Source organism: Anabrus simplex, chromosome 3, assembly GCF_040414725.1.
Source record: "Anabrus simplex isolate iqAnaSimp1 chromosome 3, ASM4041472v1, whole genome shotgun sequence".
Classification (NCBI taxonomy): Eukaryota; Metazoa; Arthropoda; class Insecta; order Orthoptera; family Tettigoniidae; genus Anabrus; species Anabrus simplex.
Window position 1 is genome coordinate 194,262,888 of NC_090267.1, and position 27,313 is coordinate 194,290,200.

General features: G+C 39.9%; 1 protein-coding gene across 3 annotated transcripts in view; it reads right to left on the reverse strand.

Moving 5' to 3' along the window:
- Window positions 1-27,313, reverse strand: part of LOC136866139 (protein abrupt) — a 251,341-nt gene that overhangs the window by 114,063 nt on the left and 109,965 nt on the right. For all 3 annotated transcript variants that reach the window (XR_011017910.1, XM_068226626.1, XM_067142840.2), the window contains exons 4-5: window positions 3,829-3,957; window positions 3,580-3,667 (exon numbers count right to left, since the gene is read on the reverse strand). Coding sequence is in view for 2 of the 3 variants with exons in the window: in XM_068226626.1 (XP_068082727.1) it covers window positions 3,580-3,667; window positions 3,829-3,957 (217 nt within the window). In the remaining variant the exon portion in view is untranslated. The remainder of the gene's footprint in view (window positions 1-3,579; window positions 3,668-3,828; window positions 3,958-27,313) is intronic.

A 27,313-nucleotide genomic window follows, 5' to 3' on the forward strand; every position in this document is an offset into this window, starting at 1 on the left:
TGCTTCGCTCTGTTTCTTTCATCTACGCATAAATCCCTGTCTGCCTCGGCCCTTGTTTGGAGCCATTTCTGATAAGCCTTCTTTTTACGTTTACAGGCTGCTCTCATTCCACCAAGATGTTCGCCTTTTCCTATCTTTACACACAGTTGTTCCTAGGCATTCCCTTGCAGTTCCTACTACAGCATCCCTGTATGCCACCCATTCACTTTCTATATCCTGAACCTGCTTACTGTCTACTGTTTGAAACTTCTCACTAATCATATCCATGTACTTCTGTCTAATTTCCTCGTCCTGGAGATTTTCTACCCTTATTCGTTTGCAGACAGATGTCACTTTCTCTACCCTTGGCCTAGAGATACTTAGTTCACTACAAATCAGATGGTGGTCTGTATCATAGAAAAATCCGCAAAAAACTCGTACATTCGTGACAGATTTCCTGAATTCAAAGTCTGTTAAGATATAGTCTATTATGGATCCGGTACCCCTAGCCTCCCACGTGTAGCGGTGAATAGCCTTATGCTTGAAGAATGTATTTGTAACAGCTAAACCCATACTAGCACAGAAATCCAGCAAACGCTTCCCATTCCCATTAGCTTCCATATCTTCACCACATTTACCAATCACCCTTTCGTATCCTTCAGTTCTATTCCCAACTCTCGCATTGAAATCGCCCATTAGCACTATTCTATCCTTGCTGTTGACCCTGACCACGATGTCACTCAATGCTTCATAAAACTTGTCAACTTCATCCTCATCTGCACCCTCACATGGTGAATACATGGACACAATTCTTGTCCTAATTCCTCCAACTGACAAATCTACCCACATCATTCACTCATTTACGAGCCTAACAGAAACTATGATGCGTGGAATGGTATTCCTGACAAAGAGCCCTACCCCAGACTCTGCCCTTCCCTTTCTAACACCCGTCAAGTACACTTTATAATCTCCTATCTCTTCCTCGTTATCTCCCCTTACCCGAATATCACTTACTCCTAGCACATCCAGATGCATCCATTTGCTGACTCAGCCAGTTCTACCTTCTTTCTTCCATAAGCCCCATTAATATTGATAGCTCCCCATCGAATTCCATTTCGTTCGCCAAGTTGTTTCCAAGGAGTCCGTCGCCTGTCAAATGGGAGTGGGACTCCATTACTCCCACAGGTCCGAGGCTTGCTTAAAATGTTCTGAGCTCGGTAAATTCATGAAGCAGGATGCTACCCTACTTGCATATAGTCCAAGTGAGGATCTCTCCTCTAACGGGTTATGGACCACCGGTGAATTGTATAGTCCTAGCTGCCTGTGCACAAGGAGGGCCATGACTCAGAATATGTCTGAGATGCCCACTCCCATTCTATAGCAAATGTTATCCCGACTCTCAGGACCACTTACTAGGCCACTCAGCCGTTGCCCATGGTTCACGAACTAGGACGTGACTACAGTAACCACAAACATGATCCATTTTAAAGTTGTAAATAAATTTAAATATCTTGGTGAAAATGTCACTTGGAATGCTAATGAAAAAGCATCCATAGATAACAGAACTCTAAAATTGAGACGAGCACGACAAATTACATGGCCATGTTACAAAAAACAGTCTTTTTCAATTAATGCTAAATTTCGCCATTATAACTCCGTAATCAAACCAGAAGCAAGTGAAACATTATTCAAACTAAATACCTAAGCAACAACAGACCAATTGCAGAAAGTGGATGGAAGAATTCTCCGGACAATTATTGATGATGATGCTTGTTGTTTAAAGGGACCTACACCTAGGTCATCGGCCCCTAATGGTATGAAATGAGACGAAATGTAATGACAAAGTAAAAGTCCAAAATCCTCCACTGACCAGAATTCAAAACGTCAGGACAAAGAATGAATGGATGGATAAGAATTTTAAACAATCAGTGGATCCACCCCACAATGCCTCACATTCACAGAAACTGACGTATTACTGACCAAGGTACTGCTTCTATAGCACAATACTGAATTGATGATGCTTGTTGTATAAAGGGGTCCAAAATCCGAGTCATCGGCCCCTCATAATGGTACTTATCACTAGAAAGTAGAACCATGGTATTTGTCATGTTGCGGTACTAATCAAAAGTAGCGTAGACTCGCGGTATTCCACACATTATGGTACTACTCACAGGTAATGAAATTCGCACATGTAACACAGACCTATGGTGTTTCGCGCATTGGGGCACCATTTACAGGCAACACAAACCTATGGTGTTCATCACATAAGTGTACTAACCACAGGGACTCGTACTATCCCGTGGTGTTCCTCATATAGTGGATACTAATCATAGGCAAGCCAGAACCATGGTGTTGCTCATATACTGGTACTAATCACAGGTAGGCCCTACTGTAAAAGCCGACATCGCAATCTGTTGCTACTAATCACAAACCTATTTTGTACCTAACATAGTGGTACTACATGCAAGTAAAAGCAACTCATGGTGTTCCCCGCATGGTGGAACTAATTACAAGTAGTCTCATGGTTCTAATTCGATCATCCCTTGATCGCCCCTTTTAGTTGCCCCTTACGACAGGCAGAGGATAGTGTGAGTGTATTCTTCATCTGCGTTCTTCACCCACAGGGGGTAGAGAGGGAAAAAAAAAAAAAAAGAAAAAAGAAGGGATCAGTCACTTTGAAAAACGAAGAAAGTCAAGAGCCACGAAGGGTGGGAAAATGAAAGACTCTCTAGGCCTCGAATGCTCTAATACCGTCCGGGTTGGAAAAGGACAAGAGTTGACCAAGGGAGGTCGGACAGGATAGATGAAAGTGAGGAGCCTGGCACAAGTAAGTTGAAGCAATGCCAGGACTCAGCTAAGGGCCCTGTGGTTGCCAACCGACACTCCCAAGTTGAGAGCCCCTGGGAACCCTTTTAGTCGCCTCTTACGACAGGCAGGGGATACCGTGGGTGTATTTGTCTGCACCCCCCACTCACAGGGGGTTGGACAATTATTAATAGAAAACATCAGGTTGATGGCCAGTGGAGACTTTTACCCAATTCAGTAATTTACAAGGAAAGTGAATCAGTTATTGACACGATGAGAAGACTGAGGAATTGCATTTTTTGGACACACTTTGCCAAATTTTAGACTCCTAAAACAGCTTTTTAATTTCTTTTGGAATAGTAAAAAAAAAATTAAAAAAAATAAAAAACTTGGTTTAAAGAACTATAAATGGATATGGATTAGTTGAAAATTACTACAGAGCAAATTGAAAGTAGAGAAGAAGATTCTAAACAACAAATATACAAAACTAAAACTATCACTTAAAACATCAAAACATAAGCAGTATGTTATATCAGCAGAACAACAGGCTGCAAGATTGTCTAGAATGAAGAAGTTTTGGGAAGAGAAGAAATTATCACGTGTTAAGAAATGAACATATTTTTTGAAGATTTTATTGTATGAGGTTGATTTTGGTGCTCCAATGTGGGCATAAACAGTGTAAATAAATGCAAGGATTGTTGAACAACTTCCTCAAATTATCCATAAAATAATAACACCAAAAGCATGTTTCTACAATATTTCCAAACAAAACCAGAACTTAGGTACTGTATTTACCTTGGTTCATAATATACTGACTAGAAGATCCAGATTCTTCTTGAAGAACTGGAAGAACAAGTTGACTTAAACCATCCAATGATGCAATCTGAAATAGTAAATGAATTCAATAAAATATGTTTATGTGTTTGTTCCACCTACCATGAAACAAAAGAACCTTTGCCACAGAATTCGTCAAATGTCCAGGTGTAACTTATGAAGAATATGAGAATAATAATAGTGAATTTTCAAGCAACAAGTGATCTTTACCGTTTTATGAGCTATTTCTCTATCAGATGTTGCAAATCCTTCTGTAGATACAGGTAATTCATCAGTTTTCAAGTGGCATCTATTATTGTCATGATCTGCAACAGCATCACTGTCTCTAACCTCAATACCCTGTAACAAAAATATTTTAATGTGTATAATATAGCAAATAAAATTCTACAAAGTAACGGACCATATGAAATTATTGGAATTCTTTTAACTGCAACAACTTTGTGGAAAACAATACATTTCTAGTTAAATAGAAATAGAATTCTTGAGTAATTTAGCTTCATTTCCTATGTTAATTTCTATAATCACTATTAAAAAAATACATTGATTGCATTCATTATTTTTGTCACAGGTGAACAATGTAGTGGAAGTGGAAAATGTTTATTGAAGCCTTTATTTGTAAAGTGTGGTAATGTTTTATTTGAAACGACCTAACCTGTACAGTGTAATATTTGTAACATTTGTATTTGTAAAAAGTAGATTTCAGTTCTGTACTTAATGGAAGTATCCAGAAAGTTACATGAATTTTTGAACAGGGTGTGTTGCCTTTTGTTGGTTATCTGTTCTAGAAGACATTTTCTAACTATTCTGGAAATGGAAGATTCGTGAACATGCGTATTCGAGAAGTTTAGTTAAAGTTCGCGACTGAAAGTAGGAATTGTGATTAGTGAAACTAGGTGGGGATGGGCGGACTCATGCATTCTGATTGGCTACTCCAAGGCCAGGGTTTACCTATATATAGAGAGTGAAGCTGCGTTCGTGATAATTCGGACTTGTCTTGGTCTTGTCTTGGCCTGGTCTGCCTTAGTCTGTCTTCGTCTGTCTGAAGTTTTACGTCGTGTGCAACGCTTCGCTACCGGGATGGGCCACCTTCGGGTAAGCACTCTTGAATTCCGTTCCCGCTAAAATTTCCGTAATGTTCGGTTGCTATTTCGTATAGGAGTCTGCCCTAGCCTAACCTAGATTCGCCAAATTAATTATTTATGACGCCTTAGCTTTTCAGCTGGGCTTGCCTGTTTGTTTTCGAGGCATTCCCATTTCTTATTTCACTAAATATGTAGATTGTAATTTAATATATTTACCTTGGGGTTTGCCTCTGGTAGTTCAGTGTCACTTGATGTACGCTAGAGTTTATGAGAGTACGTTCACTTCCCTGTAAATTGTCATTGCTTTTTACGTTGCTTTTAACCTACTAAATTGCATTGTACAACTGGATTTGTAACTAGATGTATAGTTGGTTTGAAGTTTGAAACTTGTAGTGAAGCCATTATCAAAGAACCTCTAAGATATGTGTATCACGGAGCTTATAGTCGTAAGTTGTAAGTTGGTGGATTTTGTTTCAGAATGTATTTGTAAAATTTCACTTGTAAATAATATATTTCAAATTTAAGGATCACGGTAAATTATTTTGGAAACCGCAACCTAAGCCATATCCATGCCCTCAGTAGGTCGTAGTTCCTTCCACCTTCCTGGTTTATTGTCCACTATTTGACCCTACTGATATTTACGTATTATGTTGTTGGCGGAGATCCGCGTAGTCCAGCTGATGTTTCGCTGAGTGTGTAGTGTTTTCTGACATTGTGTAGTTGCTCTTACTTACCCCCCCCCCTTATTGTGTTTAGTGCTTTGTTTTTGTGTAACCACTGTAGTAAAGATTACAATTTTGAATAAACTCAATTCTGCTTTCTCCATAACTGAAGGATGCCTACATTGACCAAGCTTGCAGTCAAATTAAAATGACATGATATTATACAAGCACTAAACATTAACAGGGCATTTACAAATAATAACCTTAAAACCATTAATTTAAATAATTTCATACGCAGACTATGATTTGTGAAGTGTAGGCGTACATCTATACAAATAAAGTTGTAGAGGGTCCGCTGTCTGTAGTTTCATTTATTTAGTCAATTTTCCAGATATTTATCAGTTTTAGGTCAACTCAATATTGTATCAGTGGTTTTTAGATCTTGTGTCTGTTTGTTTGTCTGTCCGGCTGTTACACCATCATGGCAAAACGGCTGGATAGATCTTGACCAAACTTCATATTTAGAGTGTACTCACCAAGGGGCAGGTTAATCATAATTATCATCATCAATGTCCCACTCCAGTCGCCCAGGTGTGGTCAACAAGTCTCCTCCACTCCTTTCTGTCCTTCCACTTTACCTGCTCCATTACTTCCACCACATCCAATCCAGCTTCTCTAATGTCCATCCAAATCTGATCCATCTATCTTCTTCTCGGTCTTCCAACTGGTCTCTTTCCCTTAACTTCTCTTTCCAATTCCATTCTTGCTACCCGTTCCTTTCCCAATCTTTTTACATGTCCGAACTAATTCAGTCTTGCTTTCTGTATGTTCTGTACCAACTGTTCTACATTTAGCTCTTCTCTGATTTTAATATTTTGAATTCTATCTCTTTTTGTCTTTTTAAACGATGTTCTTAAAAATTTCATTTCTACTGCTTGGATCTTACTATCTTGTCTCTTATTATTTACCAGCGTTTTTAGTCCGTATGTTACAATTGGTATAAAATACTGTTTATGTAAGTTTAATTTTGTTCTCTTTGGTACTTTGTCATCCCATAAAAGCTCTCTGATATGATGATAAGATGTTGTACCTTCACTTAGTCTGTTATTAATTTCAGGGTTGATTTCATACTTCCATTAATAATGCTACCCAGATATGTAAACTGTTCTACATTCTCTAACTGTTCTCTGTCTATGTTCACTTGGCTTCTCTTTTTCTCTTTTCCACAGTGCATGACTGCAGTTTTCTTTTTACTAATTACCATTTCAAACTCCTTCAGATTTTCATTCCAAATGTCCAGTCTCCTGTGTACATCCTTTTCTCCCTTTCCCCAAATCAATCACCACATCATCTGCAAATACCAAAGCATTCACTTCATCACTACTGATGCTCTGTTTTATACGTTTTATGATTTCATCCTCAATATAATAAACAATAATGGTATTTTTTTTTTTTTTGTATAAAATGTTTCCGAGTCACCACTCCCCACTTGTACACTGCTTTTACTCTCATGATACAACATTTTTATCTTGTTAATTAATAATTTTGGTATATTCCTTTTCAGTAGGCATTTCCATACATGTTTTCTTGTAATTGTATCATAATCTTTTTCCTCTGCCTCTGTGGATCCATGGTAGAGTGTCGGCCTCCAGATCCCAAGATAGCGGGTTCAAACCCGGCAGTGGCAGTCGGATTTTTGAAGGGCGGAAAAAAAGTCCATTCGACACTCCATTTCATACGATGTCGGCATGTAAAAGATCTCTGATGATACATTTGGTATTTACCCGACAAAATTCATTAAATCTCAGCCATAGACGCCCAAGAGAGATCCGGTTTACTCTGTCTACCATCTAGTGGGTCTAGAGTAAAACGGAACGTCGAAATTGACGAGCAGACAGCCAGATGGCGTCAAATTGAAATGTCTGCACACGGTAGGTGAGGCCATACGATTATTATTATTTTTCCAAATCCAAAAATAAGATGATTTCCTTCTTCCTTTCCAGATGTTTTACCTTTATCGTTCACACTGTAAATATCAAGTCTACTGTTGATCTATTCGGTCTAAAGCCATATTGTTCTTCCTCTAACTGTGTTTCTATTATATCCCTCAGTCTTTTGTCTATGACTTTCTCCATTATTTTTAGCCCATGTGATAATAATTGCTGAATAGACTGCTGGGGGTTTATACAAAAAAACCAGAACAGGTTTTTTCAATTTTCCCTTATGCTATTGATTTTTTGTAATATTCAAAACCATATGTGAAATGCCTCCTCATTTTCAACAACTTATTTTGCCTACTCTTCAAATGACAGAGAAAATTACTATTTTCTGCAGGTTTCATGCTCTGCATCGAGTGACCGACAATGAACCTATTGATTACCATGGCAACGTCTCTGGCTGCTTTCTGGCAGGGAAGTAACATAATGCCATTTCTCATCATTATTCCTGTAAACTCGTGGTTGTTCATCGGGTAGAAGGTGAGAGAGATGTCAAGCTGCCATTCTGTGGGATATTTGCGAATACCGTTGGGGAGTTACAATCATCTACAAATAGCACTAAGGAAGGCTGTTCGCATTTCAATAGCACTGCAGACTGTGGGTCATTATTTCGCACCATAAGGTGTATTATGGCATTTGCTATTTACTGTATTTCTCTTCTACTTTCATCCTCTCCTTTTATTTCTTGCATCTTTAGGCTTAAGTAGTAACACAGTAAGTCGTCTTCTTATCTAAGAATCCTTGCACCTAAATTTTTCCTCCGTTACTGCTTTCTTAAATCCATAACTCATATCATTACAATTTAGTGAGGGACATTTTATATTTCCAATACATCCACTTGGTATTTACATATTTGACCTATCCAGCCATCCTCAATTATTATCCTATCTGCAATTAATGTCAACTTTCTTAACTATATTACATTCTTCCTTAATTTCTCTGTATGTATGTGAGTGCTAATCCCAAAAACTGGACTCTTTCCTTTGAGGAAAAATTCCAAGATGTTCAAATGTATAACTTTTTGGCCTGGGAAAATATCAACATATGGAGGCAATTTTAATGACAGCGCAGACCTTCGTTTCAGGATAATTGGTGGATAAATGGTAAGTCGTATCACAAAACAGATAGCACGATCGTTTTTCAATTTGGAGAGATCTACAACTTTTGTCCAACGACTTTTTATCGTAACTCTATTATGCCCTTCCTGCGACCAGGATGGGTCACGTAAAAGAAATCCCGACCAGTCTCTCAGGGTTCATAAATATATATATTTTTTACTTGGGATCAAAGTTACACCAATATGCCAAGTAATATTTCATATATCAGCTGAGTTGATGGACGTCTCCATCCGACGTATCATTGGATTGCAAGAATATTCGATAATTTGATGTCTTAACTCTACGTTAGCTTACACCATAGCAGAAAATTTTAAATAACACCTCATGTAAATCTTAATTACTATTATTTATTCAAAAACAGAAATGCTGGTAAAGGAAAATGAAATCTCAAACAAAAAAATATATTAAAAATTATTATTTAACATTTGATCTGATGGTTTAAAGTATTTTTTAATGATCATTATTATTACTTATCATCTTTTCATCACAATTATTGAAATGTGCTATTGTTTCAATAATCATACAGAAAACTGATAAAATATGCAAAATCTGCATGGGAAATCAATGGTTACGTTAATGTAATATTTATATATACACATCAGCTTCTGTTACTGTTAACATTCTTAGCTGTTCTTAGGACAATCTATTAAAATAAGATTTATTGATCTCTGGTTGGATTATCTGAAGGTATCATTGGATTATTCCTCTATAAGCATCCGGAAAAGTGATAAGTTTCTTATTTACTAGCATAAGTTTGCTTCTGATCAATTAAAGCTACTATATAATCCAAATTCATGTCTTATATTAACTTCCCTTTACAATATTAATCAATCATTGAGTATAACAAAATATTCAGGTCATTAAGTGTGCTTAAATATCAACATGGGATCTCGCACGAATCAAATAAAATATTTAGGGAACATCATTTTTGAAGAGACTGTGCGATATCAATTCACTTACACCTCTATACTGGCCCCTTCTTACCGGCCTTGCTCAGCCGGAGAACGACATTCCCAAGGGTGGACCGTTCGTTGTCTGGCTTTGCTTATTTTTGAAGGCAGGGAAAGAGACAAGGACTAGTGACAATAATACAAAAATATAAAACAACAGGTTTTGACATTTATTACAAACTAGCACTCAACAATAACAAATTAAATAAACAAATCTTGATTGGTTAATTATTTTCTCTTCTCCACCCAGTTCATTTACACTGAGCATAATCTCTCCAATATCCTTGGCGACATTAATTCTGTAAATATACATATGGATATTAGCCTACTTCTGGCTCAACGAAACAACAACAAAAAATAAAAATTTTCATGGGAGGACCTCCTCTTAATAATGTCATTATTATTTACAAGTTGAAAGAAAATGAAAAACTGTCTGATTCATCTTGGATGTCGAAATATCAGACCTATTTAGGTTTACATTTACTATCTCAAAATAAAACTTTCCTTCTTTAATGTACTGAATTAAACGTTACCTCAAACTGAAAAAATAATGAAACCAAAATTTTATCAAGTATTACTCAAAAATGTCTCCATTGGACTTCATAAAATCCTGTTTGTACAATAATTATTACTCTGAAACTTTCTCTAATATTCTATCAGACAAACGTGATGTCAATCTTTAGTATCTAACATTTCTAAGGAAATTTTTAACATTGTAGGCTTTACAAAAAGAAATGGTGAACCTCGTCCACTGAAATAATTCTTTCTTATTCATTACTGTATGATACTCTGAACCTTTCTTTACTTAAATTCAAAATAAAATTCACTAAAGGTTTAACTCTCAAAAAGTTAGATCAACTCAAACAACGATGCTGATAACCAGGACTCAACGTAACGAACACGTGGCCGGGTCAAAACCATAGTCAAGAAAAAATATCACAATTCACTGAAATAACTATCAAACACACACACAGCATTCACACTAAGGCACACGAGAATTATTTACATTATTTACAACAAATTCTAGCCTTTGAATATTATGTTTGATTTTTAGCCTAGATATTTGAAATTTCTCGATGACGGTATCAGGCAAAGAAAAATCCTTTACGTCCCTCAGAAATCTGATGAAGTCTGGATGATCACTTAGTTACAGAAGATGAAGTTTACAACGTTGGTCATGATAACATCGGCGGTTGATATCTGAAAAAATTGTTGTCTACAGAAACGCACATTGTATAGGTCAAATATTAGCATTCGCTAACATGAGTCATGACATTATTACTCAACTCCACGTCTATCAATTAACACGTGCTCCACTTGAAGAAATTACGTCCAACAACACGTATTCTCCAAATGACTCAACAAATGGATTTACAAGTCAATAACACACAGTAAATAATCCATTCTCAAGTCAATAAAATACAATAAATGATCCGTCGAGATTCTGCCATATTCCAGGCTCATATTCATCCTAATTGAGCACACATCAACATCTTACACACAATATCTAGCAATATTTAAACTCATGGCCCTTATTCATTTATTTAACCCGAGATGAAAATTTATTATTATTATTATTATTATTATTATTATTATTATTATTAGATGTGCTAGATCTCAAATTCGCGCAAACTAGGGTTCGACAATATGCCAGATGACACTAACACGCCTTAAATCATACAGGAAGAAAATCTTATATAGAAATTCGGCGTAACACAACATGCCGTAAATCTGTCCCATGCGACTTCAAAAAAAAAATTTTCAAAACTGAATTATTAATTATCGGTGAGGACAATGATTTTTAACTCACACTAGACTATTAAATGGGACAGCTAGAATAATCGTAGAAGACACACATGTTCTAGCTATTCTAATAGAGGTCAATAATCACTCACACACAAATGACAATACTACCATATCCCATATGAAAGAAGGATGAAAATATTCAAAACTACTGCAAGACTAGAAGAAATATTACCACTAATGAATAAGTAAGCATTATTTCTACAAAGATGAACAGTTTAACATTAGAAAAGAGTACTTAAATGAATGATGGAACTGGATCTCTGCCGATGATCTGGAACATGTGGTGAGTTATCTGCCCTTGGTCGCTATCTCCCCATGTCAGAGATCGCCTACATTTTAGCACACCATTGTAGCCTTGATGTCCAAAGTAGAGTTGTGGTAGGCTTTCTCTTCATAGTGTAGCAACATCTTGAAATACTCGATCCAACACGTGGCGATTCTCTTCCTTCTTCTCGTACAGTACAAGCTGAAACTGAAACAATTTTAGGAGGTGTTCTGTACACACACGCGATGAATTTAAAGATGAAAAATACGTACGGTAACTTGGTTAATGAAAATCTGCCAGCCTTCTTTATCCAAATATTAATGAAGGGTGACTGATTGTACTGCCGAACAATTAATCCAAGAAGCGGCTGCGTCGTGAATGTAAGAACATCGGAGTATGCACCAAAAGGCAGCCTCGAAGCACACAGCAAAAGAGCACGTCGAAATACACAGCAGAAGAGCACGTCGAAGTACACAGCACAAGAGCACGTCGAAGTTCACATCAGAAGAGAATGTTTCTTCTGAAAACTGGGATATTTAAGCATATTCAGCACAAGGGGTGTGTCATTATAATTGACCGTAACTGGCCGATGTCTAGCGTTTCAATTCTCAAAAGTACTTCCATCTGAGACTTGACATGCGCGATTCGTGTTGAGGCGACCTTGGTTCCTCTCAGTAGGTCATGTGGGGACAGCTGACAGCTCAATAAAAATATCAATACTTCGCTCCCCTCCCCGGTTCTGTACAGGTGAGACCGTCTCTGTAACACAGGGCTGGAGAATATCGCCCGTGCTAAGGAAATAATAATCTTACACTCGCAGACACAATAAATACTTATTGTAGGCCAAATTTGAAGGGGACAATATAAAGTAGCAATAACCATCCATATTAATCTAACAAGGGGTCATTCCCTACTCCACCGATTTCGCTCAAATTTATAGAACATGCAAGGCTTGGCTAGAAATGAAAGTACCCGAAGTGGGAACTCCAGATGGCCAAGTGTATAGAAAACGAAAATAAAAATGTAGATGCGGCTCTCGCACCGTATAAGCCACTTACGTTAGTGCGCATGCCGAGCAGTAGTTGGCGTTGTGGTAAGAGCTCGGACTGGTAATTCGATGGTCGTGGGTGCGACTCCCTGTGTGGAGATTGGTTTATCCAATTGCGCAAAGAGGTGAATAATTCATTTTATTTATTTATTTATTTCTTCATTATGCCCGTTTACAGAGCGCGTTGGAACTTGTTAGCTTGATGATGGTTTTCCTTTCTTCTTCTCCTCCCAAAATCTCTTCATGGACTCGCTATGCTGTTTCTTGCGTTCTTCCGTCCATTGTTTCCCTGTGGATCTTTTAGCCTTTTCCGTGAACGTGTGCTTTGCAACCAGATTCCCAAAAGCCTTGCGATCCCTGATGACATCTTCTGTGATGTTCATTTCTTTTAAGTCCTGCTTTATTTCCTCAAACCAGCTTATTTTGACCTTCTTTGAATTAATTATACCAAGCAATCTTTTTGCATACCTAGTGTTGTCCATTCTACAGATGTGGCCATAGAATTTCAATCGTCTCCTGCGTACGGTATCGGTGAACTTGTCGATTGCTTTGTACAAATCTACGGTTTTCCTTCTGATCCATATACCATTTACATGAACAGGGCCATATATTTTCCTCAGAATTTTTCGTTCTTGTTTTTCAATTTCATCAATTTTAGAGTGGCCTCCTAGAAATATGGTTTCTGAGGCATACAAGGCTTCTGGAAGAACAACAGTCTTGTAATGCCAAAGTTTTGCATTTCGTGACATCACTCTTTTATTGTAGTGGTTCCATGTTATTCGGTATGCTTTCAGGAGTTTGGTGGCTCTTTCTAAATTAGCTTTCCTGTCCAATCCGGATGGTACAACGATTTCTCCTAGATATTTGAAGGAAAGGACCTGTGTGATTATTCCATAATTTGTCTGTAGTGTGGATCTTTGGATATTCTGGTGTCCATTAGCCATGATATGAGTCTTCTCATACGATATTTGGAGGCCTGTCTTTGATGCTATCTCATGCACCTTCTCTGTGGCATACCTGGTTTCTTCACTAGTCTTGGTAAAGATAGCTAGATCATCAGCAAAAGCTAGGCACTTCACGTTGATTCTTTGTTCCCGAGTACCAATGTTTATACCTTCGATTTCTTTTCCCCATTCCCTGATGACTTTGTCTAACACTAAGTTAAAAAGGATTGGGGAGAGGCCATCTCCTTGTCGAACTCCTGTATGCACTTCAAAAGGCTCTGATAGTTCACCTAGAAACTTCACTTCATATGTTGTGTCTGTGAGAGTCTGGCAGATTAATTCTGTGGTCTTCTTGTCCACACTGAGCTCTCCTAGGATGTCTACAACAGTTTGTCTGTTGATAGAGTCATATGCCTTCTTAAAGTCTACAAAGGTGACAAATGTGGTGGTACTGCGGCGTATCCTTAATATCGTCTTTAGACTCCAAATTTGCTCAGAACATGATCTACCTTTTCTGAAGCCTGCTTGGTATTCACCAATCAAATGATCTGTTTGTTGTTCTACTCTGTTTAATAGCGCTTTAGATAGAAACTTGTATATAACTGGTAAAAGGGATATGCCTCTGTAGTTGTTGGGGTCCGCTCAATCGCCTTTCTTATGTAACGGATGGATAATGGCATTCTTCCAGTCCTTCGGAATCGTCTTGGTCTCCCATATTTCTGTTAAGAGCGTATGAATTCTTCTGATGAGGTCATCTTCTCCTATTTTCAACATTTCTGCAGTTATGCCATCGTTCCCGGGGGCTTTATTATTTTTGAGCGATTTGATTATCTCTTATTTCTTGAGTTGTTAGGGGCTGTGAGTCTGGGTTTGGTGGAGGTTTTTCAAACTGTAGTCTTTCAATTGGTGGATCGCAGTTCAGTAGATTTTGGAAATAGTCAGCCAGTATCTTGCTGTTCTCTTTACTGTTTGTCTCTAGTGATCCGTTAGGTCGATGAAAACTTAGTGTTGGTGGTTTGTACCCCAATAAGTCCTCATAAAATGTCTTGTAGAAACTCCAAGTGTTGTTTTTCTGGAAATCCTGTTCTATCTCTGCGAGTCTGTTTTTCTCGTATGCACATTTTTCGAGGCGGATTGTTTTTTTTTTTTTGCTAGGGGCTTTACGTCGCACCGAGACAGATAGGTCTTATGGCGACGATGGGATAGGAAAGGCCTAGGAGTTGGAAGGAAGCGGCCGTGGCCTTAATTAAGGTACAGCCCCAGCATTTGCCTGGTGTGAAAATGGGAAACCACGGAAAACCATCTTCAGGGCTGCCGATAGTGGGATTCGAACCTACTATCTCCCGGATGCAAGCTCACAGCCACGCGCCTCTACGAGCACGGCCAACTCGCCCAGTAGGACTGTTTTTTAGGTCAGTTTTGAGTCTTAAGGAAATTCTGCCATCTGTCAACTGTTCTATGTCCATTCCATTGATTCCATGCTTTGATTCTGTCATTGATAGCTTCATCACAGGTTGTGTTCCACCATCTGTGTTTACGATTTCTGGGTAGCTGTCCGAATTTCACTGCTGATGACTGTAATGTGTTGCGAATATCTGGCCATACCTTAGGATCTTGATCGTGTATGTCACATACGAAAACGTCAGCGTTCTTCCTCAGGCAGTCCGGATCCACTCTTGGAAATCGGCTGCCTTTAGGTCTGGATCTGTTTGGTTGGAACCTAACCTTGATTTGCGTAAGGTAGTGATCTAAATCGACAACTCCCTTCCGTACTTTAACATTCTGAATCTCAAGCATATTCTTTACGGAAATAGCAACATGATCAATCTGGAATTCCCCTAGCAATGGGTTAGGTGATCTCCAAGTTTTCTTTCTATGTAAATGTCTCATAAAGTGCGTGGACATGAGTCTCAGCATGAATGATGTACAAAAGCTTATTAGACGTTCTCCATTCTTATTAATCCGCCGATGTGCAGGATGAAGTCCTACGATTGATCTGTATTTCTTCTCTCTGCCAACCTGTGCATTGAAGTCCCCTAATAAGATTTTAATGTGATGTTTAGGGATCTTGCTAGTAGTTTCTTCAAGCAGTTCCCAAAAGTCTTCTACTTTCTGAGGATTTTTTTTATTGTCTATGTTAGTGGGGGCATGGGCATTTATCAAGGCATATGCTTTGTTGCTTGATTTCACTGTAAGCACTAAGATTCTTTCACTTGGTGATGTAAAGTCGATGACTGAATCTAAGATGGTTTTCCTTACTGCAAAGGCCGTCCCAAGTATTGAAAAATTCCCTTTGATATTTATGGCTGGTTTACCCTTAAATATCCTGAAGTTTTCAGAGTCAAAGTGGTTCTCATCTTGAAATCGGGTTTCTTGGATCGCTAGGATTTGAATATCAAATTTGTCCACGGCGTCAGTCAGTTCTTTAAGCTTTCCCGTTTTCAGCAGGGTGTTGATGTTTATAGTACCAAGGAAGTTCCTCTTTTTGGGGCGAAGAGATTTTGAGAAGCTCCAATCCTTCTCTGAAGCATGATGTTCCCGATCCCCCAGAATCCGACGATCGGGACAAACCGGACCAGCGTCCGGGGCCTGGGGTAGTTGCATTGGTAGCGTGTGTTCCATCATGCTAGGGTTACAAGTTGAAAATACAACTAGTGGTGATCTTTTGGGAAAGATCATGAAAATACAACTCGATTGTTGAGATCGAGAGGTGCCTCGAGATGTTCGTGGCTGTGGGCAGGCATTTCCTCCTAACCCAAAAGGTTATGGTTTTTCCGCCAATACTCGGGTGGCTGATTGCAGTGGTTTCCCACTGGGAGATGGAGTCGCCATTAATTAATTAATTAATTTATTTATTTATATGCAAAAGGCATAAGAAAGGTAAAAATTGGGATTTCATTGTTAGACTTTCTTCTACCTGCGCCAAGAATCTATTGTTTGTGTACAGCCACTAGGAACAACCTTCACTTAGGTGAAAACGAATCTTACAGCGAAACAACTATTCACGTTTATGGCACATTCCTTAAAATGGGGAGATAGCCAATAAACGAGAAAAAAGAAGAATTTCTGTTTGAACACGTCGGGAAAGTTTGCAACTCCAAATTTTCTAGAATTATGCGCTCAAAAAAAATGACGTCCTATATGCCTTTTGCATATAATAAATAAAATAAATTAAAATAAATGAATAATGTAAACATTGAGAAAAATATTCTCCACACGGGGAGTCGAACCCACGACCATCGAATTACTAGTCCAAGCTCTTACCGCTACGCCAACTACTGCTCGGCGTGCTCACTAACTTACGTGGCTTATACGGTGCGAGAGCCGCATCAACATTTTTATTTTTTGTACGCTTGGCCATCTGGAGTTCCCACTTTGGGTACTTTCATTTCCAGCCAAGCCCTGCATGTTCTATAAATTTGAGCGAAATCGATGGTGACGAGTAGGTAAATGCCCCCTTGTAAGTATGCCATAATTAATTCAAGAGAATGCGATTTTCAGTGGAAATTCTAAGTAAAAATGTCCAAGTGAACGAATACGCAACCTTATAGGAATGTTTTTGATGATTTTATCCTATCATAATATCCAATGAAAGTCAAAACACAACATCGTTATCATAATATACGGATTTTTGATGAAGTATAATGTGATTAAATCATGAACATAAATATGATCCCAATTTGTGTCAATCATCTCATCTGTCTCTTCAAATATTCCATTTCCATCTTTAATTTCTTTCATATAACAACATTACATCTTCTTCATTACTCATTTCAAATCATATATCTTATTATTATTCCACATATCTAACGTATTTAGCTTTCTTGACGCACAAATAACCTGTATCTTCATATATTCATATCACTGGATCACTGACTTCTTAAATAATGTCAACATTTCTTCTGTCTGCTGTCATTTTCATATCTAGTGTGATTGTAACTCATTATAACATATCACCTATATGCACACCCATTGTATGGATATGAACCTGCCCACCGAAGATTGAGGTCTAGGAGGAGTTTCCTGAATACAACCGAAGATTTAAACGAATCTGCTCAATCCACAAGGTTGAAATTATGGAGAACTAGAAATCCTCAACTTGCTGGTTGGATGCTACCAATTGAACATCTCCCTCCAGGACACGAGGAACATTGGTCTACGTGGAAATCGTTGGTAGATCAAGAATCAATATGGTAAAGTGGGGCTTTCCTGGCACATCGAGACAATGTAAATGTGTTGAAGACCAAACCACAGCCCATTTCATGAACTGTAGTAAGTGTCCTTTAAGTTGCACAATAGAGGACTTGATGCCTGTGATTTGGCAAAATTCTGGGCAGACACTATTTGATATGTATGTCATTAAGTACCACTATGCTATGTAAAATGTATGCTTTTGATACGAATAAATAAACCTATATACACATTAACATATCACTTGGTATACTATTAAAATAGTAACACATTCTCCTCATAAGAATTTCAAATATGATATGGCACAATATGTCTGGATTCTTTGCTTTCACCTAAATACTATTATCATATTACTATATTGCACTTCCTAACGTGTGTTAATTATGTTTCTTAAGAAGACTACCTATTCCCTTCTATTCCTTTTATATCGACATAATAAATAAATCACTTGTGAGAATCTAACACAATTTAGGTTGTTTTGAAGACAATAACGGTAAAACATATCAAGTTTTAACTACAACTCATCAATTCTTGTTAATACAGTAGAAGTCCGTTATAGCGAGAATTCACAACGGCGAAAATACTCGCTATAGCGGATTGTCGTTATATCAGATTTTTTTTTTAAATCGGGAAAACCCCCAATCACATTAAAATCAGTATGAAATGGCAATCAGTTTGTTAAAAACTTGCATGTTCGCGGATAATATCCACAATACGGCTTGTAACTACTGCAAGCTATTGAAATACTGAACAGATAAACGTTGACTCAAATAAGTGTAAATAACAAGGATAATGGGTGCCACCTGCAAAACAATTGCAGGAATATTTAATTATGTAGAGCAACGAGCCACTCCCTCTCCCAAGGCGACGATCATCAGGCTGACGAGGCTCCAGACTTACTTTATAACCTTACCTGTTGCTATGTAACCCCTAAAATTAAATTTGGGTAACATACCAGGTTCAGCCTTACTCCACTGACAAAAGACTCACTTTAAGTTTGATTCTATGACTTTACTCCCAGAATAAGAACTAATATGTGGCAAACACCAACAAAATCAACACTTATGCAAGCCACTTAGTGCTTGCCGTTTACATAGAGCAAATATACACAATACTACCCAACAAAATCATATCTTCATGAGATTTACTCGTTTGTCGTTTACAAAGGCCAATTACAAACCACTAAAATCACCAATAAAATAAAATATCCTTTAACGAGACCAACTCGTGTTTGCCATCTACAAAGGCAAATTACAAACCACTAAAATCACCAATAAAATAAAATATCATTTAACGAGACCAACTCGTGTTTGCCGTCTACAAAGGCAAATTACAAACCACTAAAATCACCAATAAAAAATAAAACATCATTATACTTTTAACATACCTCCAGGTAAGAGCTTCACTGGACTCCACTGTTACCATGAATCCTAATCTGGTAGAGAAAAGTACGACTATTTCTCTACATATGGATGAAACCTTCTTTACGAAGAGCATTCCTAACCTTATGTACACTTCTTCGTCGACGTCTTGAATCCTTTCCAATTGCCGGCTGGACAGAAAGCGTTACATGTCCGGAGACAAGCAAACAGGAAAATTCTCCATCAACTGAAGCTGCATACTCGGCTGACAAGTTACCACTTTCTTTTACAGAAAGTCCACTGCAAAGCCGGTAAGTCGTCGTAATTATACCATGTTCACTCCGTAACAGATACTCACGAACAATAGCAGATCGCATAGCAAACTGCGCAAATACGTAGCTCCCGCAGACCGGTACAAATGAGAAACACACAGAATCAGCATCAGAGTCAGAATCAGAATAAGTATCAGAATCAGAATGAGAATGACTCGCCGCTTTTTTCGGGGGGGGGCCCCCGAAGCCCGCTCCCCCCACGTGACCAACGACTCAATCTACATGGCCTCCGCATGCTATTATTTCTAAGAAGAAGAAAGAGATAGCAGGGAGGAGTGGGAAGTGATACAAGGAGTATCTGCCGGTTTCCGAGTCAGACTCGCTACCACAGCAAGAGTTTGTGTTAGGTATATGGTGTTGAAGTATGGTATTGAAGGGTCAGGGAAAAACCACATAGGCAGAAAGAAGAAAGAGCCTACATGTAAAACCTGACATCTTTTGATAGCACATGCAAGGATGTGGGCTGGAAAAAGACCAGAGGTTGTGTTAGTTAGGAACAGGTAACATGCACAAAACATAAACCAATTCCTCGCCATTCCATCGCCTGGGGATCAGTCCGTCTGGGCACTGCTGGGACTAGCGCGGTCCTTGCCGGCTGCGGAGCCATGCGCCGAGTACCACTAGGGCCTGTCGCACGGCTCCACCTCCTTGGGGTACCTCGTACCCAGTCTCCGATCCCGGAGAATGAGGCCAAGCCCGCCAAGGCGGGGGCCTCCTGGAATGGGGTGGGTCATGGCGCCGGGCCTCCCTCCTCTCTGCCCACGCCATGGCCCTGTAGACTGGGCAACTGCGGTGGGAGGCCGGGTGGCCCCCTGCGCAATTGGCGCACACCGGCGCCTCCTTAAGTGTTGCGCAGGCCGTGTAGTGGTGATCACCACCACAGCGGTTGCACTTCACTTGGAGTCCACAGCTAACTTGACGGTGGCCCCATCTCAGACAGCGGAAACACTGCAAGAGCTGCTGAGGGGGACGTTTTACTCTCACCTGACTGCCGCTACCCGCTGAGGTCCTCTCCTGATTGGCTCCTCGGTTGACTGCTGTCCTGGGAGCAGTCTTGGGTTGCGGCTGGGCGGCCCTCTCCTGGTGGGCTGGCGTCGCCTTCTGCTTCGTGGTCCGGCGTCGTCTTCTTCTTCTTCCCGGGCGTGTCTTCTCGGCAGGGGAAGAAGCCTCGTCCTGGTGACGCTCCTCCCGGCCTGGTGACCCCAGGGTAGCTGATGGCTCCGCTGCGCCGCTGTCTTCTTCCTTCTCCTGGCTGGCGGCGGCGGCGTTGGTCGGTGCTAACGCTTGACCGCGTTCCCTGTCCTGTGGGGCGCACATTGAGGTCTGCAGCTCGATAGACATGCTGGCAGGCTGGACCTGGACAGCAGCCTCAGAACGCCAGGGGGCGTCCTCCTCCCCTGAAGTCGCACAGTCGCAGCGCCAGAGGGCGTCATGCCCCACCTCCGTGGTGGCGTCGCTGGTCGCCGGCTGGGTGGCCAGGACTAGGTCGGTATTAACCGCCCTATTCCTTAGCCTCCTCGGTGTCTCCCTGGTCTCCGTCGCGGCCCTGACTGCGCCGGTGTTCATCCCTGGCACTCCGTCCCTCCCTGGTAGACGGATGACCTGGAACAGAGAAGAAAGCTCCCTCTCTGCGTCGCGCATCCGCTCCTGGTCGTGATGCCTGATGATGAGGCCTCCTGATAGGAAGCTCTCGACGGCCATGGTTGTCGAGATGATCCTGCCTCCTCGGCGAGGGCGCCGCATTCTGTCCAGGACGAGGCCCCGTTCAGAAGTTACAGGGCGCCCCGGCCTGTAGTACACGAGCAGCGCTTCGTGCGCCGGGTCAGTGTAGCCTTCGGAGAAGAAGAAGCTGTTAGGGGGGTCACACCCGTCCCTGTAAGGCTCCGTCTCCACCTCGATCTCCGGCTCCTCCTGCGGCAGCTCCGGCTCGGGTGCCGGGGTCTCCGGCACAGGTTCCAGCGTCTGCAGCTCCGTGTTGCTCTCCGGTGTTGGTGTCATGCCGGTGAAGAGATCTCGGAGCAAGTGCCCGATCGTCACCGCCCGTTCTTGGGTTGTCATCGTATCCGCCTGGTTGTCCATCCTGGTCCTCCTGTAACAAACTCTGAAAGAGAAAGAGCGAGCACTGAGAAGTGCTCAGCTCAGACAAATGCTCTTCCGATGTCGTACTAATAAGTACAGCTGCCTGGTTAGCACTAGAAGTACTGAGCGCCTGGCAAGGAGAGAGAGAGCGCGCAGCGAGAGGCATGTACGTCCTTTCACTTCAGCAGTCACCTCGTCCTTATGACTCGCCGCACACGCGTACACACTTATATAGGCTTGCTACACGTGGTTATAGCATCCTGAAAAGTTTACTGGTAGCAACGCTCTCACAGGCACTTCTTCCCGCGTCACTCAGTCAACCCAAACCTCGCTCAAAACAAAGCCCTCGCATTGGCTATCGAGTATTTGATGTGACATGGAACGTCCACTCATGTATGTCCACATTGATCCACTCCAATTCTTCAACCGATACAACCTGCCGTACCCCATGTTTCCAAGCCACTTAGTTGCAACACACACAACTGACCTCAACCGTCCTTCCCGATATAGTCGCTGTTTTTCCAGTTGCACAATCCTTACGGCTAGGCCATATTTACAGACTCCTACCCAAACAGAAATTTATACAAAATATAATGATGCACATATGCAATATTCCCTAACTACACATTCTTCTTATAATATTACGTTTTTACATTGTAAATAAACAAAGTTACATGATTTTAACATTACAAACTATATACGAAAATTTTCTAACCTAAAAACTCGGGGATCGTACATACGTACGGTTACAGGCTTTCTTGTTTGTTGTTTTTCGAAATCCGATACTACGTGAAAGCGTGTGTTTAATTTCATTCGGAAAAAAATATATTACCGTATTTCTCCGAATCCAAAACGACCCCCACTTTTTCCTTCAAAATTTTTTAATGAGGCTTAAAAAGTGCTTTGTAAAATCATATGAATGTCTTTCTTATAAGTACGCATTTTTAGACTATTTGCAGACGTTGAACACTGGCTTTAGTTATGCCGTATTTTTTGCGTCTGTACAATTATACTTTATTTCAGCGGGTTTAATAACCATTAACTTAAAATTGGCATCATAAGATCGAAGGGATCTCGCTGAAAATTTGCCGGCAAATACACATTACACGTGTCTCTAACTACGACGATCCATCAGGAAAATATTCTTGCTTACTATAAATGTTACTTTCAGCGTCAGATATAACTGGCTGCCGCTACACGCACGTCTTGCTTGCCGGATTCGGCCAACTTCAGCGGCTAGCGATGTATAGGTCTTAATCGTGGACTTTGAAAGTCAACGAACGAGTTTATTGCGCCGCGGTATGGCAATTCCACCCTTGCATTTTTGTGCACATACCACACAATTTCATATTCGTCTTCTTTAAAGCGCCCTTGTTGCGGGCCACTGAATGCATTTTTTGTACACTACGCATTTTAAGCTATCTTGGTCTTCACGGTAACGCCGAATATTGGCTTTAGTTAGGCATATGCTGTATTTTCTTGTGGTTGCACAATTATTATACATTTCCAAGTGTTTAATAGCCATTAACTTAAAATTGGCATCATAACATCGACGAGAACCCGTTGAAAATTTGCCGGCAATACCTGTTCCACGTATCTTTACAATACGACGATCCATCACGAAAATATTCCTGCTGTCTATAAAACTTAATTTTACTAAGCGCCAGGTACAGCAGACGCGATATAACTCTGGTACTGAGAATTCGAAGGCTCGCATGTTTTGATGCCATTCTGCAAATTTAAGAAACGTTTTTGTAGAGGATAATAGAATGTCATTCTCTCTTCACTATTTCCCGAGATCCAGTGACGTTACACACAGGCACTGTACAACCGGTCGCCGCGACTAGCGATGTATGATAGAGAGGCGGTCGTTTATTGTCATCGAGTTTTGTCTGCGCGTGTGGCGGGATGAAAAGAAAAGCGTGATTACTGCGGTAATTGCCAGTGGTGTTCATTACTATCAGGCCGCGAATGCAAAACGACCCTTGATTTTTCACATGAGATTCTGAGGTAAAAAACGTCGTCTTGGATTCGAAGAAATACTGTATCACTCCAGCGGCTTCTGTGGCAAACATTTCAGTTTTCTTCTTCAAACGGCTTCACCTAACCTAACCTAACCTAACCTAACCGTATATGAACCTATCATGAAAACCTATTTGAAACGCATGTAGAGAAATGATAACCTCCTCGTTGAAAATTGACATACCGGGCGACTTGGCCGTGCGGTTAGGAGCGCGCAGCTGTGAGCTTGCATCCGAGAATAGTGGGTTCGAATCCCACTGTCGGCAGCCCTGAAGATGGTTTTCCGTGGTTTCACATTTTCACACCAGGCAAATGCTGGAGCTGTACCTTAATTAAGGCCACGGCCGCTTCCTTCCCATTCCTAGGCCTTTCCTATCCCATCGCCGCCATAAGACCTATCTGTGCCGGTGCGACGTAAAGAAAATAGCAAAAAAAATGACATGGGAATAGCTTTCCGAAATTTAAATAGACGCGAGAAAATATAAACTATCCTCTGAAATCAGTGATGCACCTTGCCATATCTTGAGGTTATCACATTCTTACTTAATTTTAGTATACGGTATACCATTAAAATTAAGAGATCGTTTACTTCAGCCTTTATTTTTAACCAGTTAACAGCTGCTATTGGCCACGTTATTTTACACATTTATTACGAAAACATGTTATCCTCTTTCATTTCGAATTTTCTTTAGAGAACAGCAGTCGACGTGTATTACTAATCGACTCTGATATCGCCTTCGAATGTTGAAGAGAGAGCTCGCAAATGCAATTAGCGCAAAAACTATACCGTACCGGAGATGATCGATCGCACTTTGTGGCAAACGTTTCAATTTTGTTATTCAAATAGCGTCACCTATCCTAACTTAACTGTACTATAGTATTGTGATTACATACTTCAAACGCCAGTAGAAAACCTACTCGTCATAAATTTACATGATAATAGCCTTTCCGTAATTTAACGGACGCGAGAAAATATAAACTAACCTCGTAATCAATGACGCACTCTACCATATCTTGCGATGTAGGCCTATCTCATTCTTACTTAATTTCGGTATTTAGCATTAAAATTAAGCGATTATCTTTAACGAGTTAACAACGGTTATCGGACGTTATTTACGCATTTATTACGAAAACATGTTCTCTTTCATTTTCCTTGCGGAAGAGCAGTCGACGGGTATTACTAATCGACTCCGACATTGCCTTCGAATGACAACGAGAGAGCTCGCTGATGGGCATAGCGAGAAACGATACGGTGCCGAAGATGATAGATCGAATGCAGTATAATGACTGGGGGCATAAATATCGGCAACGGAAAAATCGAGCGCGCATAATCGCTCGTAATAACGGATGCGTCAGTGAAAGGGCTCTCGCTGTAACTGAAGGATAATGCACAGTTTAATATAGGAATGCTGAAGGGACGCACAAAAGTTATCGTTATAACGGACTTCTCGTTATACGTCGTACTCGCTATAACGGACTTCTACTGTATCTACCAATCTATGTACATTTTATTTAAGAAACTTGTCTCTTTTTCCTTCGGTTCCGGAGTGAAATCATTGCTCGTTCATCTTCCACAATCGTGAGTGACGTGGCTGGTCATTAGGTATCATCTGCGGTGTTGGTCCAGCTCAGGTTTATCCAGATAGCCCATCTCATGTCTTCTGAGAGAGCCATATGGATCTTGAATTGCTCAATTACAAAGATAAAAAAACATTGATGAAATCAGCTGTAGCATATAAATGATATCAAAGCTTTCTGACATACTATAACAATTAAGATTTCATTTCAGATTGCTTTGCATAATTCTAACTTCTATCAGACCTCCAAGATATCTGCAATTATCTCAATTTATGTCTCTCTTAGAATTGCTTTATGAATGGCACAATGATGATTATTGCATTATATGAACTGCTTGTTTCTCTGGTCAAAGCCTTTTTCTTTCTGTCTATAGTATGGCTGATAACCAAGTCTCGTCACATATCTTAAATATATAAAACTCTTCTCTGTTTTGCGTTATTTTGTTATTCTATCGGCGATGATAACTTTTTTTCTTAAATTATCTTCTTTCTTGATATTTTAAAAGATTCAGTTTGCTTCTCAATCACAATACGTCTGTTTCCTAAGCTTGCTTCTTCATTTGTGTCATTTGTACAGTGTTGGTTCTTTAACAATTCTAATTCTTACTTTGTCTTTCACTGCCATTACGATCCCATATATTTCAACATTGCGTTACTCTGAACTTCCATGACATTTTATAATGTCATTCATTATGTTTAATTTAGTTGTCAATAATCGTGTTCATTGCGACTCGATTGATTTTTATTTCTGGAATAGTGGAATGGCACTCTATCTCTTATACGTTAGGTAGAGCTGCATTTCTTGATTTTAGGTTCATTTTGTGTGTTTTACATGTATATTTTATAGTTTGACACACTTATAAGAAAGATAGAACCATCAAATTCAGCACGCACACTGACGCCACCAGTAGCCATCTGCTAGCCATTTTTTACAATTCAATCTACCACGTAAGTATCCAAAAAATAAAGCAATGTGTGAAAACTGTACCCAAATTTCACCCTATTCAAAGTTTCTAACTCAATCTAACCCATAAATATAGCATACAGGAAAATGTCATAGGACCAATCACGTAGAATACTAAACGTGGTGTCTGATGGCGCAATCCATTTGTTGATATGATGTACCGTTGAAAAGCAGTACATCTCGACATGAAGGACTGCACTTGCAAACATGCCCATGCTTATCTATATAAATTAAGCTGAAGACGATTCGCTGACTGTAACTTTGTTTATTTTCTCAATTTTTCAGATATTTATCCGTTTTAGGCAACTCAAGACGGTATCAGTCGTATTTAGCTTTTGTGTCTGTGTGTCTGTTTGTCTGTCTGGCTGTTCCACCATCATGGCAAAACAGCCAGACAGATCTCAACCAAACTTCATATTTAGAGTATACTCATCCAGGGACAGGTTTAGATATGCATACGATTTGAAAATCACTGAATAGACTGGGGGTTCATACGAAAACTAGAACAGGTTTTTTTTTTTTTTCAATTTTCTCTTATACTATTGATTTTCTGTAAAATCCAAAGACTGTATGTGAAACTTCTCTTCATTTTAAACAACTTTTGTTATGTACATAATTTCGCTTACTCTTCAAATGACTGAGGAAATTACTATTTTCTGCAGGTTTCATGCTCTGCATTGGGTGGCCGACAATGAACCTACCGGTTACCATGGCAACGTCTTTGGCTACTTGCCAGCAAGGAAGTAACGTACCGTAATGCCATTTTCGTCATCATTCCCGTAAATTCGTGGTTGTTCCTTGGGTAGAAGGTGACAGAGACATCAAGCTGCCATTCTGGGGGATATTTGCCGAACATTGTTGGAGGTTACAATCATCTTCCAATAGGACAAAGGGGGTTGTTAATATTTGAACAGTACCGTGGTGTGTAACCCATTATTTCACACTGTAAGGTGTTTCCTGACATTTGTTATAATTTTTACTGCATTTCTCTTCTACTTTTGTTTTCTGCTTTAATTTCCTTCCTCTGCCTTGCCTCTTTAGGCTTAAGTAATAACATTATAAATCATCTTCTTATCTCTTTACTTCAGAATCCCTGTGCCTGAATTTTTCTTCTGTTACCGCTTTCTTAAATCCGTAGCTCATATCATCACAAATTAGTGAAGGATATTTCATTTTCCAATACATCCACTTGGTATTTACATATTGCTTGTCCTATCCAGCTGTCCTCAGATATTATGCTATTTTCAATGTCGACTTTCCTTAACTGTATTATTTTCTTCCTTAATTTCTCTGTATG